This window comes from Megachile rotundata, chromosome 9 (genome assembly GCF_050947335.1).
Source record: "Megachile rotundata isolate GNS110a chromosome 9, iyMegRotu1, whole genome shotgun sequence".
NCBI lineage: Eukaryota > Metazoa > Arthropoda > Insecta > Hymenoptera > Megachilidae > Megachile > Megachile rotundata.
In genome coordinates, this window is record NC_134991.1 from 9305881 (window position 1) to 9322746 (window position 16866).

Genomic DNA, 16866 nt, shown 5'->3' on the forward strand with positions numbered 1-16866 from the left:
ATAAATTTTGTATAATATAAATTTTATATATTTAAAACAAAATATATATCTGTATATTAAAATAGTTTAAACAAATTTTTAATAAATCAAATATTATAAAATAAAAATAAGTTTGTATTCAAACCTTTTTTAGAAGAACGAAAATGAATAATAATTTACACTGAAAATATGAATACAATGAAAGCAATAGAAGAAGAAACAAAATCATATATTATATTAGTATACAAGTTTTAATGAATACATTTAAATAATTAAATTAAAGTTGTTTACATCACAAATATTAATATTTTTATACAGGTCAAAAACTTGTTTTGTATAAATTTTTTATTATGGTCAAAATGAATGAAGGAGCATACTTTTTTACAATTTACAATTTTTAGTTTAGAAATTTTATGAGGATGATAGCACCGACAGAGTTTAAAAAATAAAATAATGAACTAACAATGAAACAAACAGAATACATAGACCGTTGTTTTATTACACATTTTAAATACGTTTCTTTTTCCTTTTATGTAAATCAATTTTATTGTTAGTATTACGTACCCAAACAGTGGTATGTATAAACTATAGATCGAATAAGACCATCTCGTACACTCTCTGAACTATTTCCAACGCCAAATGTGAAAAATACAGAATCACAGGCCATACTTTGGGTACACACTCCCATTGGGTACCAGCCAACTTTATTAAAAACTACTCCAACTCTATAAACCTACATTGATAGAAAAGTAAAAAAATTTTAATAATTTTTCAATGATTTGTATTTTTTAGATTATCAAAAAAACCTAAATATGTACCTTATTTTTCTGAATATAAACAGGTCGATTAAATGTGATTTCTACCAGAGTATTAATATTTACTTTTGTCGTAAAGTGTGTAAAAGTTAATCGAGTATCATCAGAATCAAGAAGATGGGCATATAAAATTTCAGTGTACGTTGTATCAAGAATATGATTCATATTATTAGTCTGTAATAGAAATAATAATATAATAATTAACAAGAAGTTAAAATTTAATTATAATTGATTGTATCCAATATGTTCAACTTACTACACTAGCAATTTGTGTAGGTACTTGCACACCCAATACACAAATATTTTTATCTACAGTAAATGTTACAGAACAGTCCAACACATTTGTATTAAGACAATCAGTTTGCTGAAGCAATGATCTTAAACAATAATATTTAGGTCCCTCCCGTACACCACCTTCAATTACAACCGGAGGTGAACTGTTTACAGCTAAATTTAGAGCATCTTTTCTTACTCCATCTTCAATTACTATTGGGGGTGTACTTTGTAAGTTACTACTAGATTCAGAAGAAGACCAATAGACTGGTATGTATGAACTGCTAGAGTGTGGAGTAGAAATTCGTCTATACTTCTAGAAAATAAAATTTCATGAAATAATTAGCAAAAACACAAAAATTATTATATAATATTTCAGTAACTTACAAATAAGTCTATATTTGAACTTTGAACTTTTAATGGTTTAGCTCTACTATGCAAATTAGTACAAAATCCCTCTGGCATAGGTGCTTTGTTTCCGGTACACAATATATTCATAAGAATAGCGAAAGCTTCATGCTGAGTAAGTAACGGAGACATTCCTGGGCCTTCTGCAAACTCTTGAGGGCTTAAACTCAGAAATCTAATTTTTGACAAAGCATTTCCAATTACAGATTTTAAAGACTTCCCATCAGTAGGATCAAGGGATTTTCGTGTACATTCAGCTTTTGCCCACCGCTCTACAGCAGTGAATAATTCAATCTCTGAATTTATTTGTAAATCTTCTTGCTCCAACACCGTTAACAATGTTCCTAATTCAACTTCTTCCCAACTAGATTCTTTTAAAACTTCATTTGTTTTTGTGCAAATAATTAAGAGACATTTCTCCATTAACACAGGTTCTTCAAACAATTTAGCAAATTCATATGCTCTGCAAGCTTTTTTTGGAGATAAATCAGACCACAAATATTTTGTACATTCCTCTACCAATGAAGGTAGCATGTACTTTTTGGCACAATAACATAATTCGCATGCTAATTCAAAAGAACCTAAATCAACTCGATCTGTATATATATATTCTAAAAGAGCCTTAAAAGCTTCTGGTTGAACATCTCGAATAGGTATTGGGTCATTTTTTTCTGCCAAACCCCCAAAAAACATAGCTTCAAAGACAGGACTAGACATAGCCAGAAACAGTTTATGTCCCTTTAATGTTTGTTGATGTGGTTCTTGTCCAACTATAAATCTGCAATCGGACCATTGTCCTGTTTCCAATAGATATTGACCACGTTCCGAGATTTTTTGTTTGTTGATTTGCCAATCATAAGGCAGGCCCATTTCCGCAGAATATGGGATAAGATTTATTCAACTTTATACAATTATAAGCTGACTAACACTGTAATAATGACATCAAAGGATAGAAGATATAAGTTTTGTGAGAAAAGACGTAACACAACATATTGTAAAAAATCTAAATATTGCAACATAAATACTCTGACTCATTTAACCTAACCACAATACTTACATATCTTTTTGCGATACGTGTTATCGCTATAAATACAAAATATGACATAAACGATGCCAAAAAAAAATCTGTAGAACAATTCAATAAACATCAAAATACGCGCGGGAAAACGAAGGATTTTTCCATATTACAGAATCGTATAACACACTATACGTATTTAAATCGTATAATGTATTCACAATTTTAATCCTGGAAGCAATTTCAGCTTCAATCAAATCAATTTTGAATTACAAACGATCTTTACATCAGCAAAAACCTATATCTCCTTTAGCACATAAAACGCTACGCCATCTTAGTTATTCTTTTACTTCATTACATCGTTTTTCCCATGAATCTAGGAATATGATAGGGACAGAGTATATTTTAAAGGAGTGATGCCATTTCCAGAGGAGGTGACGAGGTAAATTGATGCCTGGTTTTGATTAGCTGTCATTTGATATAACACCAAATTGAAAATTTGGAATTTTTGTATTTTGAAAATTTCTAATTCTGAAATATTTAAATTTTTAAAGTTGGAATATTTAAAATTAAAAAAATCTGACATTTCTAAATTCATAAATTTGAAGTTTATAAATTTCTAATTCTGAAAATATAAAATTTTTTAAATCTGAAAGTGTGTAAATTTGAAACATTTTAAATTCTAAATTTGAAAATTTTTAAATTTTAAATTCTTAAACTGCTAAACTTCTAAATTTAAGAATTGGAAAATTAGACAGATTGAAAGTTAAAAAATTTAGAATTTTTATATTGCGGAATTCGGAAGTGAAAGATTTCTAAATTTGAAAATTTGAAGGTTTGTAAATTACTATATTCCTAAAATAGCACGCGTATGTAAAACATTCTAATTTTTTATAATTGGCGGTACAGAACATGCGCAAGAAAAGAACCGATCAAACTTAGGCATCGCCTATCAGGTCCCCATTTTCATGTTGGCATCGCTCTTCTTGTCTATAATCCAAGCTTACACTTCATCCCTATATTCCTAGGTCCATAGTTTTTCCGAAGTCGTTGATACTCCATCTCAACGACTTTCAACGTAATTTTTTCGTATTACGCGTAACATTTTTGATTTTATTCAATTTAAATAAATATATATGTACGATAGAAAGGTGATCTTTATGTTGTCAATTTGCAAACAACGAACATTCAAATGGTGTCGGGTACAGTGCAAGTAACCAACATTTTTTCGAAGATGCTGCTATATTTTCAAATTGCATAATGCGAGAGATCGCGTTCGAAATAAATGTCAATTTTTTTCAAACAAAGATTAAGAATTTTTTTCGATTATCGTGCGTAATTCAAAAGATGTACTGAACCATTTTAAGTTTTCCGCGAGTCGTTCATTGGTTTTGATGACCGTTGTGATTTTTCCGAATGGCGCATGCACGGCTCAGCTGTGTGCAATCGCGACCAATGTACGTAGAAAAATAATGTATTTTATAGTATTTTTATTCAATTAGACGGAGTACTGGATAAGGTGTTCGTGATATTAGGTACGTTGAAGTGACTCCCCTTGTGACATTAATTAACCGATCATGGAAAATATGGGATAGGTAGAAAATCTTTTGTGACGGGTCTGAAGCACCTGCATGGGATCCACCTTAGTTTTACAAGTTTCCTGACAGACTTCCTCGACTTGTCAATTTATGAATCTTTTACTTCTTGTTCGGATAGCAAAATTCAGATAATAAATTTATATTTTCTTAGCAGCTTCTGCAACTCGTATTCTTTCTCCGAAAATTCGTTTCTTCGAAAATGACAAGATGTACTGGTCAAATTTTGTTTGTGTCTTGATGGTTCTATTCGAGATACAGAATACTAAATTATTTTTTTAAAGACTTCTGTCTTTTGTAATAACTTAATACTAATTTTTTAAAATAATTTAACAAGCGTGATCTATTAATGATTTTTTTCTATACCTAAATCATGTTGAGTCATCATATACTGTATACTTCATTGTTTTTTAAAAAATATTTAAAAATGCAACAATAGTTTATTTGGTTTACTTAATTTTTAATAAAATCTCAATAAAGCTAATAGCTTTATTAGATTTTTCACTTCATTTTGCATGGATGCAGTATTAATTTCTTTAAATTTTTTATTTCAACTTTTATTACATTATTTAGAGATATAAAATAGTATAAATATATTGTATAAAATATGTAACAAAAATACTTAATTTTTTTGAACCGGTTTTAATGACTACAAAATAATTATTTTTTATTATATTCTGACAGTAATAGTTGTTTCATTTCTTAGTATTTATATATTTACTATAAATGTTTATAAGGAAAATTAATACAATCAAAACTTCTCTATTATTTTAGGAAACATGGATTGCCCATCCAGTATTGCAACAGTGCATAAATTGTATCCATATTGCATGTAGCCTTTCATTTTGCATTGTTTTTGATGCACCAAAAAGGATATTACGTTTTTGAGAAAAGCTATTCTTAGCGTTTAATAGAAAAAATGGATGGAGTACGTGATGAAGACAGGCGCAGGCGCCTGAGGGTATTGGAAGAACGTATAAGAGATCCAAGAAGCATTACAAATATTGATTGCCTTTTGGATACAGTTCAAGCCCTGGTGGCAGATTGTGATCATCCCAGTGTAAAGCGTATGAAAAATATAGAAGCATATATGAACAGATGTAAGTAATTAATGCTTATATATTTGATTATTAAAAAGTAGTATATCAGATTATAAATATATATGCATGATGTTTATAACTATAAAAGTTAAAAAATACTGTTTATACTTTCAGATGATTCGGTGGCTCAGGATATTTGTAAAATGCGAATGCGTACAGATGACTTCACTTTAATAAAAGTGATAGGTCGGGGAGCATTTGGAGAAGTACAGTTGGTACGACATAAATCCACACAGAAAGTATATGCTATGAAATTACTGAGTAAATTTGAAATGGTAAGGAATTTGTAAGTAATGCTAGAGATATGTTGATTAAAAAGTTTTCTCATTATTTCTATATATTTTTTGCAGATTAAGCGATCAGATTCAGCCTTTTTTTGGGAAGAACGTGATATAATGGCACATGCTAATTCCCAGTGGATTGTTCAACTTCATTTTGCGTTTCAAGATCAAAAATATCTTTATATGGTGATGGACTATATGCCGGGTGGTGATTTAGTAAACTTAATGTCAAACTATGATGTGCCAGAGAAATGGGCAAAATTTTATTGTGCAGAAGTGGTGCTCGCATTAGATGCAATACACCTTATGGGGTTTGTCCATCGAGATGTAAAGCCAGATAACATGTTACTAGATAAACATGGTCATTTAAAGCTTGCAGATTTCGGCACTTGCATGAGAATGGATGTTGTATGTATAACTTTTACAGTGACTTCTATTAAATTTATAAATATATTTAAGTATTGTATATATGTCTTCCAGGATGGACTTGTTCGATCTGATACTGCAGTAGGTACACCTGATTATATATCACCTGAAGTGCTCCAATCCCAGGGTGGTGAAGGTGTATATGGAAGAGAGTGTGATTGGTGGTCAGTAGGAGTGTTCTTATACGAAATGCTTGTTGGTGACACACCTTTTTATGCAGATTCATTAGTTGGGACATACTCAAAAATTATGGATCATAGAAATTCATTACACTTTCCTCCAGAAGTTGATATATCTCATTCGGCTAAGAACTTAATATGTGGTTTTCTTACTGATAGAACAAAACGTTTAGGAAGAAATGGCGTAGAAGAAATAAAAAATCATCCGTTCTTTAAAAATGATCAATGGACATTTGATAATTTGCGGGAGTGCGTGCCACCAGTGGTACCAGAACTTTCTGGGGATGACGACACTAGTAACTTTGATGACGTTGATAAAGAAGATGGACCAGAGGAAAGTTTTCCGGTTCCGAAAGCGTTTTCTGGAAATCATTTGCCTTTCATTGGCTTCACGTATTCTGGAGATTATCAGTTAATGGCTTCTAGCGGTAAAGAATCGGTAGATGGATTAGAAAATCATATCAATAATGGTACGAGCGATGATGTTAAAATTTCACAGTTAGAAAATTTATTGGATAAAGAGAGAAGACAAGTAGAATCCTTGGAATCACGACAGAAAGCTTTGACAACGCAGTTAGAAGCTATGACGCGTCGAGAAACTGAATTACGTGAAGAAATAGGCAGAGTAGATAAGGAATTGACTTTGTTAAGACACAATTATAAAGAAGCGCAACGCAGGGTAGAACATGAAACAGAAACTCGTAGAAAAGCGGAGTCGTTATTTGTAGAATTGAAAAAGAAATTCGATGAAGAGCAGACAAAAAGAGCGCGCGATGCGAGTAATTCGCAGCAAACTTCTGAACGCGTTACAACGTTAGAAAAACAGATTAAGGAGATGCAATCAAAATTGGAAAGGGAAACTGAAACTGTAACAAGGTTGCGGAAACAAGCTACAGAGATTACCGTCGTTCGTCAGGCAGCAGAGCAAATGGCAAGTGAGTTACAAGTGGCAAGAGCTCAATTGCAGGCACAACGAGATAATTTACAACAAGAAGTGGCTACATTACAAGTAAGTATGGATATTTCACAAAACAAAAAGAATGCGAATGTTAAGTTTTGTGCTTTGGTACCTGTTATTCGCAGGGACAACTATCGAAAGAACGCAGTTCTCGATCGCAAGCATCATCGTTAACTGCCGAATTAGAAACTCGCCTTTCTGCTCTTCATCTCGAACTCGAACATAGCCGCGAAAAAGAGGAAAAAGCACTTTTGGATAACAGGCAATTAACAGAAAGAATTTCGGCATTAGAAAAAGAAGCTGCTAGTCTGACTCTTGAATTGAAAGCCGCGCAAGCGAGGTACAATCAAGAAGTAGTCGCTCATCAAGAAACGGAACGTTCACGCATATTATCCAAAGAAGAAGCTAATCTAGAGGTTGTTAAAGGTAATTTTATTCAATTTTACATTTAGTAATGCTAATATTACTTCTTGAAAAGCTATATATTTTGATTCTGATACGCATATCAGGGTGAAAAAACAAATTATTCGAAGGTGATGTACACTAGCTTTCATAAATATACATTGTAGTATGTTTTCAACATATTTATTTTAAATTATTATCAGTACTGTTATCATTAAATTTTTTCAAGTAAAATACACTATATCATGATATTACATATCAAGTAGCAATTAAATGTTATCAGCTAATGTACACCGTGCATGTTATCATGGGCATAGCCAGAATGGTGCAAGAAGGGGTACTTGCATCCCTCCAGATGAAAAAGATCTTATTATAAGTATTGTATTAATTAATTTTGTATTAATTATCGTAAGATATATTTTGCTTCTTCCTGACTGGTAATCTAGCTACGCCCATGCTTATTATTAAGATTTTTGTTTTTAAACATTGTGTTGCATTCATGTACGTGCGTACTATGTAATGGGAACATATTTAACTGTTTTTCTGATTTTAATCTATTTTATTACTAACTATAATTTTTCAAATTTCCGGCTGCTCATTATTAATGGTATTTCTGTATACGTATGTACATTATTGTATCTTAACTTAACGTTACCTATTAAGTAGAAAATAATTGTATTCTGTTAATGTGATATTAATAGCATTACAAGCAAAACTAAACGAAGAGAAAAGTGGAAGGCAACGCGCTGAACTTCTTGCACAAGAAAAGGAAAGGCAAACTTCTATGCTTTCTGTGGATTACCGACAAATACAGCAACGATTACAGAAATTGGAGGGTGAACATAGGCAGGAAGTTGAAAAGGTAAAGGTGCTACAGGGTCAGGTTGAACAGGAACAGCAGAAAAGAAACGTTCTGCAGACGGATTTAGCACAGCAGTCATCCGAAGCAGGGCGATTACGTGCTAGAGAACAACAGTTAGTTGGTGAAGTTGCCCAGTTACGAGAAGCAAAACGACAGATAGAAGAAGAATTACATCATTTGAAAACGCAGAGAAACGTGGATCAATTACAGACAAAGGAATTACAAGAACAGTTAGAAGCAGAAGCTTACTTTTCGGTATATCTATAATTTAATAAATACTATTAAGTAAACTATTATTTTACCTCGATGTTTTTATGATAAATGATTACTTTATTGTTTACAGACTCTTTACAAAACACAGACACAAGAACTTCGAGAAGAATTGGACGAGAAAATACGGTTACAACAAGAATTGGAAGAAGAACGCGCTTCCTTAGTACATCAGTTACAATTATCTTTAGCTAGAGGAGATAGTGAAGCTTTAGCCAGATCAATAGCTGAAGAAACAGTGGCAGATCTTGAGAAGGAACGAACAATGAAAGAATTAGAGTACAAAGATGGTGTGGCTAAACATCATCAAGAATTAAATTCAAAAGAACAAATTATAAACCGACTTAAAGATAACGAAAGTGAACTTAAGAAAAGTGTTGACCAGTATCTTAAAGAGAAAGATGATTTTAGTAAACGATTGAAAGAATTACAAGATCAACTTACTAAAGCACAATCTAATGCAGAGGAAATAGAAAAGCTTAGTAGTAAATTAAAAACTGAACAGTTACTGAAGCAACAAGCGGTTAATAAGTTAGCAGAGATTATGAATAGGAAAGATTTATCTTCAAGTGGCAAGACCAAGAACAAAGCATCTGCGGCAGATCTAAGAAAGAAGGAGAAAGATTGTAGACGTTTGCAACAAGAACTTACTCAAGAGAGAGAAAAGTATGGACAGTTGGCAGCTAAGTGGCAAAAGGACTTGCAAGATTTACAAGTAAATAAAGAAATATATAATATTTTTTTTACAGGCTTGTATATTTGTCTTAACGTTATTTTATTTTTATAGGCACAACTAGTGGAGGAGAATCAAACAAAATTAAGATTACAAATGGAACTTGATTCAAAGGATTCAGAGATAGAAACATTACAAATGAAAATCGCCTCACTTAACTCGGAAACAGCTAGCGTTTCTTCGGTAGAAAATGACGGAGAAGATTCCGTTTTATCAGAGCATGGTACCATGAGATTGGAAGGTTGGTTAAATGTGCCAAACAAACAGAACATTAAAAGGCACGGATGGAAGAAACAATACGTCGTCGTTTCTTCGAAGAAGATAATATTTTATAATAGCGAAAACGATAAAATAAATGCGGATCCAGTCTTGATACTAGATCTAAATAAAGTCTTCCACGTTAGATCTGTGACTCAGGGTGACGTTATCCGAGCTGATGCCAAAGATATTCCGAGAATTTTCCAGGTGAATTATACGTTTAATAATAATAACTTTATTTACGGAATAATTGGTATTATCTTTATGTTATTTGCAGTTATTGTACGCTGGTGAAGGCGAAGCAAGACGTCCTGGCGATGAGGGAAATACACTGCCTGGAGTGGAATTGCCACAACTTGCAGATAAACCAGGCACACAATCATTAAAGGGCCACGAGTTTGTGTCAATCTCGTATCATATGCCGACTACTTGCGAGGTATGCTCCAAACAATTGTGGCACATGTTTCGACCGCCACCGGCTCTCGAGTGTCGAAGTGAGTACGAAATAGCAACATAAAGAATGTTCATTGCAAATTTTATGCAATCACTGTCACGCGAGTGTTATGATTTTTGCAGGGTGTCATATAAAGGTACACAAGGAGCATTTGGATAAGAAAGAGGATGCCATAGCACCGTGCAAATTACATTACGATCCAAACAGTGCCCGTGAACTATTAATATTGGCTGGTAGTCCTGATGAACAGAAATATTGGGTCGCAAGACTGTCGAGGCGTGTACAAAAATGTGGCTACAAGGCGAATTCGCATGTCGACGGCACGGGGCAGCGTGTCTCGCCAAGGTAGCGTAGCCGTGCGACTCAACGTAACTGGAGACTAAGTAGCTCTCTTGTATTGTGGCATCGCATGATTGGGTGTAGCGAGGTTAGAGTCGTTTGATTTTTCTTGCACTCCCACATACTCCCCGTCGAACATTAGAACACAAGAAAACATGATACTAAACGATAAGCGTTCAGTAAGTTGCATTTTATTCGTAGCAATGCGAGATGAATACGGATCATTATTGACTATTGTTTACATTGTCTTACATTAATTTACTGCTACTTTTTTTATATATATTTTTTTTTAAATATGGAAACCGATAAGAACAGTTTAGGTAAGTTTGCACGGGTGTGATGCATAATTATTTTACTTTAAATATCAAAGATTATTAAGAATCGTTATGGTGATTATTATTATATTTTATGTTGTTAAAATTGTACATACATGTATTTGGATAGATTGAAACATTTTTTACCTAAATGGTTAGCGAACTTGCATGCGTTTAATATTAGCATATCTTTATATTAAACGCGAATAATTTCCTTTTTTCTCTAATTACGCTATATTATCTGACTTTTCATATACTCTGTTGTGATTAAAGATTATACTGTAAACTTGTCAAGATCAATAATGCGACAATATTTATTGAATTTTATTTTGCTACTTAAAATATATTTTATGTATGTATTCATTGAAATTTGATTTAAAAACATTAAAAAATGATCATAGACGAATTAATATATGTTGCTTCCGCAATTAAAAATGAATTTCATGCGTCGGAAAGAGTTTTCATAGCTTTTCATTATGTGTTTTTGTTTTTTCCAAAAAATTGCATGTTAATCAGTAAGGAACATAATACGCTAAGCGATCAGTTTTTCTTTACATCGTGCACGGCAAATGTCAGATGTCATAGCAACCAAATACTTTACAGGGATTATTGTTAACTAAATATTTTTTTCCTCTTTACATTATACTAGCGTGAAATCAAAAGTTATTATAGAATAAATGTGCCTTTTTAGGTGCTTTAATTTCATTGTATTAGGTATTAATTAATGCATTAATTAATGTTAAGAGTAAACCCTGTAACTGTAAACAGAAATCAGCAATAGTCACCATCAGATTATGATGCTTTTTTTATATCAACGTGGGGCTTTTATAGCTATTAGATATATAAGTAAGTTCCCGCAGTTACATTTATATTGTGTTTGTAAAGGTGTATAAGCATTTTTAGACAGCTTGCTATACAACTTGAAGTGACTTAAACGATCATTAGTTGTATACGGTGAGGAAAGTGCAGAAAAAATTAGGTGTCACATGACTTAACTACAAGTGTATCATAATAGACAACTTTGTACCATTATCTCCTGCTGTGAAAGAGCTTTTGTGTTGTCTCTTTTATATCAGCAAATGTATTGTTGAAAACTGTCACAGGAACTTATTTATATGCCTAATATTTCTTCCATATTATATAGATGAAAATCGCTACTCTGCTTTTGGAGCTTTTTTCTTTTCTCTTTTTTTGTCGTATATTAGTAAATATATAAAGTGTCTCACTTGAAATAATCCATCCAATTATTTCTTAAATTGTTTGTCATTGGAAAAATGTTTTAAATACATAAAATTTATCTGTTACAGAGGAACATTGTATTATGGTTACAACTCTTGTTTAGGTGGAGGTGTCTTTGAGATAAATTTACTGGCTTATAAAATGAATATTCAGACTAAAAGAAAATATCTAGTTCCATTTCAAAAGGAAGACAAAAGTCATTATGAAATCTCAGAAGCTCCTCCACCTAAACAATTATTTATGTACATAATTATTCTTCCTTAAAATAGAGTAAGTTTTATTTGAAATATTTTCTACAATAACAGTCAAAGGATGAATATATACCTGAGAGCCAAATTAAGCTGGAAACATTTTTCTTTTCATTTAATTAGTGTTCACATAAGAAATGAGCAAGTAGTTTTATTTTTCCATTATTTTTGTAAAGTATTCAAAATGGATGTAGTTTAGTATAGCTCTTGAATGGAAAGTTGTTCTGGTTAATTTCAAATGGGACATGTTATATGTGATGTGTTTGGATAAACAGTATCCAGCCGTTTGAATTTTATCGATAACGACTTCCACGTTTCAGGGAATCTACGAGATCCACCTTGAAGCCATATTTATCGGTGCAACAACGATCCGCGACCCTGCCAGCGAACGCCAGCATGGGCAAGTGACCATAGCTAGCGTCGACAATACTTGATTGGAACTCGTTGCTTCGACGTCCTTCCTAATCGATCGATTAAGCGAATAAATTCGATCAGTTGCTTTCCTCGTTGGGGATACAAACGCGCGGACAGACAGACGTTCCCCGGTATCACCGGCGTTACCAGTAAACCGGTAAACCCGGGGGAGTTCAGGCGTTTCACAAGTATCCAATTAGAGTACCCGAATGCATCGTTACCAACTTCCGGACAAATGGAAGAAAATTCTGGTAAACGGGGGACATTTTAACCCGTGTCGCCCGTCGATCGCAAGTTGCTCGTTAACCGTAATTCAGCAGCGTCTTCGATATTTGTACAGACGACGAAGAAAAGAGGGTTGAACGATACGGAGAGACGTTAATGAAACAAGGCTGAACGGTGTTTCTCAAATGCCATGGAACAGGGGAAACGTTCTAGAAGGGCGATTAAAACGAACAGAAGCGTGCTGCAGCTGTTATTTACAAGGGAAATCGTTGATGGTGTTTAAAACAAAAAAAGGACATAGACCAAGTCGTAGTAAATTAAGTACGTGGACCGTGTTCCTTGCCGGACTGCATCGTGTTCGATCGTGCTCGATGAGCAGACGAGTTCGATCCAACGAATCGCGGTAGTATTTCCCAGAGCCACCATGCGTTGTTTTTATAAATGCTTTATCACGCACGGACGAACGGATCCAGTTTTTATGGTGATTTTTCCTTTCTTTCTTTTTTCCAATCCTTCGTAGACGTTTACACTGAAAGGTGATCTTCTTGTACATACAAACGCTACAATTCGTGAGAACTGTTTTTTCAATTGATATAACGGGAAGTTCGTTTGTAGACTTACGTGACATGTTAAGGAAAACGTACAATGTGAGTGTTGTTCGCTTTCTTCTGTTGCTTGATAATTAACTCTCTTCGGTCATTGTTTTCTGAGTTAATCGGAAAAGTAAGATTTTGATGTAAAATTATCAAATGCTTTAGTTTGATAGGTTGATTTAATTTAAACTTTTGTGTATTAAGTTATTGCAGATATAATTGTTAATTTATTCATAAAATTTACAATTGTAATTTTGTTATCTATATACTTAATTAATATGTTTTTGAAAAAGTCTGCTGATTAATTGTTTAAAATTATATTTTATATATGTCAGTATATTGCTATTGTTTACTAGGTTGTACCAATGACAATCACCTATTCAATTTAATTAAACTCATTTGACCTTCACATTAAAGTACCATAAATGCTAAATACTTTGCAGTACTTTTATATTTTTAAATTGGGTTTTAAAATTATACACTTGATCTGCAACAACTTAATACTTTAAAAACATAATATATTTATATTAGAAAAACGATTAAATTTACAACTTACCAATTGACTAAAAAGGTGTAAATGCTTCAGTGCATAGTTTGGCATTTGACCGAAAAGAGTTAAATTTGTTTACTTGAAGGACCCGTTAATATCATCGTGTATTTACCACGCCAGATCGATAGTATTATTATTTTTATATGTTCCGAGAATAAATTGTATCGGTATTTAATGAGTATTGCATTAAGAGGAGAATCAGGCCGCGTGTAGAAGAAAACGTGCTAGCTAGAGCGGCTGCCAAAGTTTCTCTTTCAGCTACGGGATACATGTTATCGCTTCTATTAGATCTTGGCAAATGCGTCGATCGGGATAAATTATAAATACAAATAACACTGAAAATATTTTATCACCGATCACTAATAGAAGACATATATAATTATTATTGTTCGAGCTTTGAAATTCTCAAAAGTCGCGGCGTTTCTTGAATCTTTAATTCGTCCGTACGAACAAATTCTTGCGATTAGACAGAGTGTTTCATGACATGTGGAACTTGTTATAGTAGTAGACTAGCGACACGAAACGATGCTAAAAGTTCTTATAAAACTGTCTTATAGTTAACCTTGTTATCAAGTTACAGTCATTTTTTTGTTTCTTGTTTTTTTTTAATAAACATGTATTTTGTACATATTTGCTTAAATTTTTAGATATTTTCTTTATTCATATGTTTATAAACTTTACTTGAATATTATATATAGCAACTTTATACATTGTAGGTTAATTCTTGCTATTTTTTGATTTGAATAGTTATTCATAATCATTTCTAATTCAAATTAATTACATTATTGCATCGTCAAAGGCTTATACTAACACTAATTGTTTTGTATAAAATATTTAAAAACAATTTAAGAAATTAAACTAACTTATATAAAGTAAGTTTACGAGTTCTAACGCAGTTTATCATAAGAAGGTACTAAAATAAAAAAATGATTATACTTGCAGGCAAGATCAAATAGGGCACATGTTATACGAACTTTTAATGATTTTAAAGTAAGCTTCACATGTTATGAACCGCTTTGTACACACATTTTTTGCATCACACTCTTAGATGTTTTTATCCCCTCCTTTTTTAACGATTTACATTTATTCAATAGTATGAACTTCTTTCTTTCAGAGCCATTAACTAACGTATTCAGACTTCCAACGCGTGCTCAAGGATTCGAAGAACGCTTTGTACAATTGCGTGCAATGGGGCTTCCCTTGGTTAGGGGAAATGTAGAAGACCACTTCCTTTGTAAGGGGAAAAATAGAACACCACTTTCCTTGCAAGGGGAAATGTAGAACACTTCCCTTGTAAGGGTTATTCTCACTGCCTTCGCACTTAAGAATCAAAATGGGAAACACTGTTGCACGCGATCGTACAATCTCGTATAATTCTCGTTCCCATTGTCATCGTATTCGTAGAGTACGAACGTGAAATGGAAAGCATATTCCAAATCAGTGATGGACAACTGTGTACGCAGGGCCGTAGGGTAAATGTGACTTGCACTTGTGGCTAATGATGAGCAATCAATTTCTAAATTTAATATTATTGTCTTTCAGAATTTTTAATCTTTCCAAATTCCCAAATTTTAAAGTTTTCAAATTTCCAAATTCTCACATGTTTAAATGCTTAAACTTTCAAAATCTTCAAATCATTCAAATTTTCTGAAATCTTCAAATCTCCAACATTTCATTGCCAAGTTGCAGTACACATCTGTACCCGTGAGGTCTTAAGCGGACACTGTATATGTCCATCACTGTTCCAAATCATTCAAAAACGAGAGCACAACGGTGAAATATTAAGGAACAGCGTCACGAACAAGCTTCATTGTATAGTAGAGTAATATTTACAGTTGTAAACGTAAGAACATTTTCTAACAAACCCGATATACGGCTAAAATATTCGTTAGATCAGTGAAAAGTGAGCGAGAAATAGCGCGAGCTTATCCACAGAGAAATGCTTAGGAATTTCATTAGTCGGTGCCTAGAGCAAGTTTATTCGCAGATCGAAGCGGCATCCGCGATAGAAAACGTGTAATGAATTAAAACGCAAGAGAACTCCTTTTATTATAATTATTATTATTATTATTATTAATCATCGTCGCCGTTTGTGTTCTTTCCACGGTACCTTAGCGACGCGTCACAGTTGCTTTGGGACGGGCGGAAAACGGAAATTCCTCGTCAATTCTTTTTGCGGTCCTGTTAACTTGATATGAGCTGCTAGTAAAATATGTATTACAAGTTTTCAGATATAATTGTATTCGTAACATTAAGTTAAAACATTCAGAATAGAATTTTTGGTCACTAATTTTAAAATTCAAATGACGAACCAACATGGCGGACCAATATACTGGACCAACATGGTGGATTTACATGTTTGACCAACATACATTTACATCTTAATTATTTGATAGTTTTTTAATACTGTATATTATGTTTTCCTATATTAACCTGAATTTAGTTTTATAAAATTGAATATGTATGATTAAAATCATACGGCTTCGTGGCATTAGATTAGAATATAAACGAAGTTGACGTAAGTTTGTTATTACTTGTGATCAAATAATTATGAAAACGTTCTGACCAAATGTGACGAATAGTATTTAGTTTATTTGAAAATTTAGGACGTATAGTTTACTGACAGCCCATAATAAGTTAATTCGATCCTCCTATTCGTAAGTTGTTACCTGTACCCGCGTGAGACGTCCTTTTAAATGGTGCTCCCACTCCGCCCCTGCCACCAATATTTTCCTTTGGTTCCTGACGAAGAGGAGCTTCCGGAGACTAAAGGGAAACGTGTACGGTCACCCATTGGTTTTTTAATTTTTAAATAAGCTGCGAGAGAGAGAGAGAGAAAGAGATAGTTGTACGGAATAGATGATCATAATAGGAACGCCAGATTTTTGACTAACTGCCTTGTGCCTTCTTCCCCGTTCTGGTTTTCACCGTGGGAC

The 16866-nt window shown here is 33.0% G+C and overlaps 2 protein-coding genes across 7 annotated transcripts; one reads left to right on the forward strand and one right to left on the reverse strand.

The window, feature by feature from the left end:
• Nucleotides 1-458: 458 nt before the first annotated feature.
• LOC100876141 (BTB/POZ domain-containing protein 1) lies at nt 459-2846 on the reverse strand. 2 transcript variants are annotated; one of them, XM_076535599.1, is made up of 5 exons: nt 2533-2846; nt 1455-2403; nt 1051-1380; nt 798-968; nt 459-712 (listed from the first exon to the last, which is right to left on the reverse strand). In XM_076535599.1, exons 2-5 carry the CDS (start codon nt 2343-2345, stop codon nt 536-538), a joined length of 1569 nt encoding a protein of 522 aa, XP_076391714.1. In that variant the 5' UTR covers nt 2346-2403; nt 2533-2846; the 3' UTR covers nt 459-535. The 2 variants fall into 2 exon arrangements, with proteins under 2 accessions (XP_076391714.1, XP_012147974.1); XM_012292584.2 differs by having other exon boundaries at nt 1051-1383; nt 2533-2845.
• Nucleotides 2847-3497: 651 nt separating this feature from the next.
• On the forward strand, nt 3498-15985 carry ROCK2 (Rho-associated, coiled-coil containing protein kinase 2). Of its 5 annotated transcripts, none has more exons than XM_076535687.1 (13): nt 3498-4025; nt 4860-5185; nt 5300-5460; nt 5536-5874; nt 5947-7080; nt 7155-7455; nt 8133-8293; nt 8351-8548; nt 8637-9278; nt 9351-9761; nt 9832-10048; nt 10131-10353; nt 12469-15985. In XM_076535687.1, exons 2-13 carry the CDS (start codon nt 5005-5007, stop codon nt 12554-12556), a joined length of 4056 nt encoding a protein of 1351 aa, XP_076391802.1. In that variant the 5' UTR covers nt 3498-4025; nt 4860-5004; the 3' UTR covers nt 12557-15985. The 5 variants fall into 5 exon arrangements, 2 of the variants coding, with proteins under 2 accessions (XP_076391802.1, XP_012147978.1); XR_013039374.1 differs by having other exon boundaries at nt 3499-4025; nt 8133-8548; nt 12469-13268; nt 15045-15985; XR_013039376.1 differs by having other exon boundaries at nt 8133-8548; nt 10131-10526.
• The last annotated feature ends 881 nt before the right edge of the window (nt 15986-16866 follow it).

Bases quoted from the DNA above. Each gene is read 5' to 3' on its own strand.
- LOC100876141 (XM_012292584.2), bottom strand. From the start codon at position 2,345: ATGGGCCTGCCTTATGATTGGCAAATCAACAAACAAAAAATCTCGGAA. The intron at 1,384-1,454 runs GTAAGTTACTGA...TTTATTTTCTAG, and splicing joins GTTCAAATATAGACTTATTT to AAGTATAGACGAATTTCTAC. The intron at 713-797 runs GTACATATTTAG...CTATCAATGTAG, and splicing joins TTTATATTCAGAAAAATAAG to GTTTATAGAGTTGGAGTAGT.
- ROCK2 (XM_012292588.2), top strand. From the start codon at position 5,005: ATGGATGGAGTACGTGATGAAGACAGGCGCAGGCGCCTGAGGGTATTG. The intron at 10,049-10,130 runs GTGAGTACGAAA...TGATTTTTGCAG, and splicing joins ACCGGCTCTCGAGTGTCGAA to GGTGTCATATAAAGGTACAC. The intron at 10,354-12,468 runs GTAGCGTAGCCG...TCCACGTTTCAG, and splicing joins GGGCAGCGTGTCTCGCCAAG to GGAATCTACGAGATCCACCT.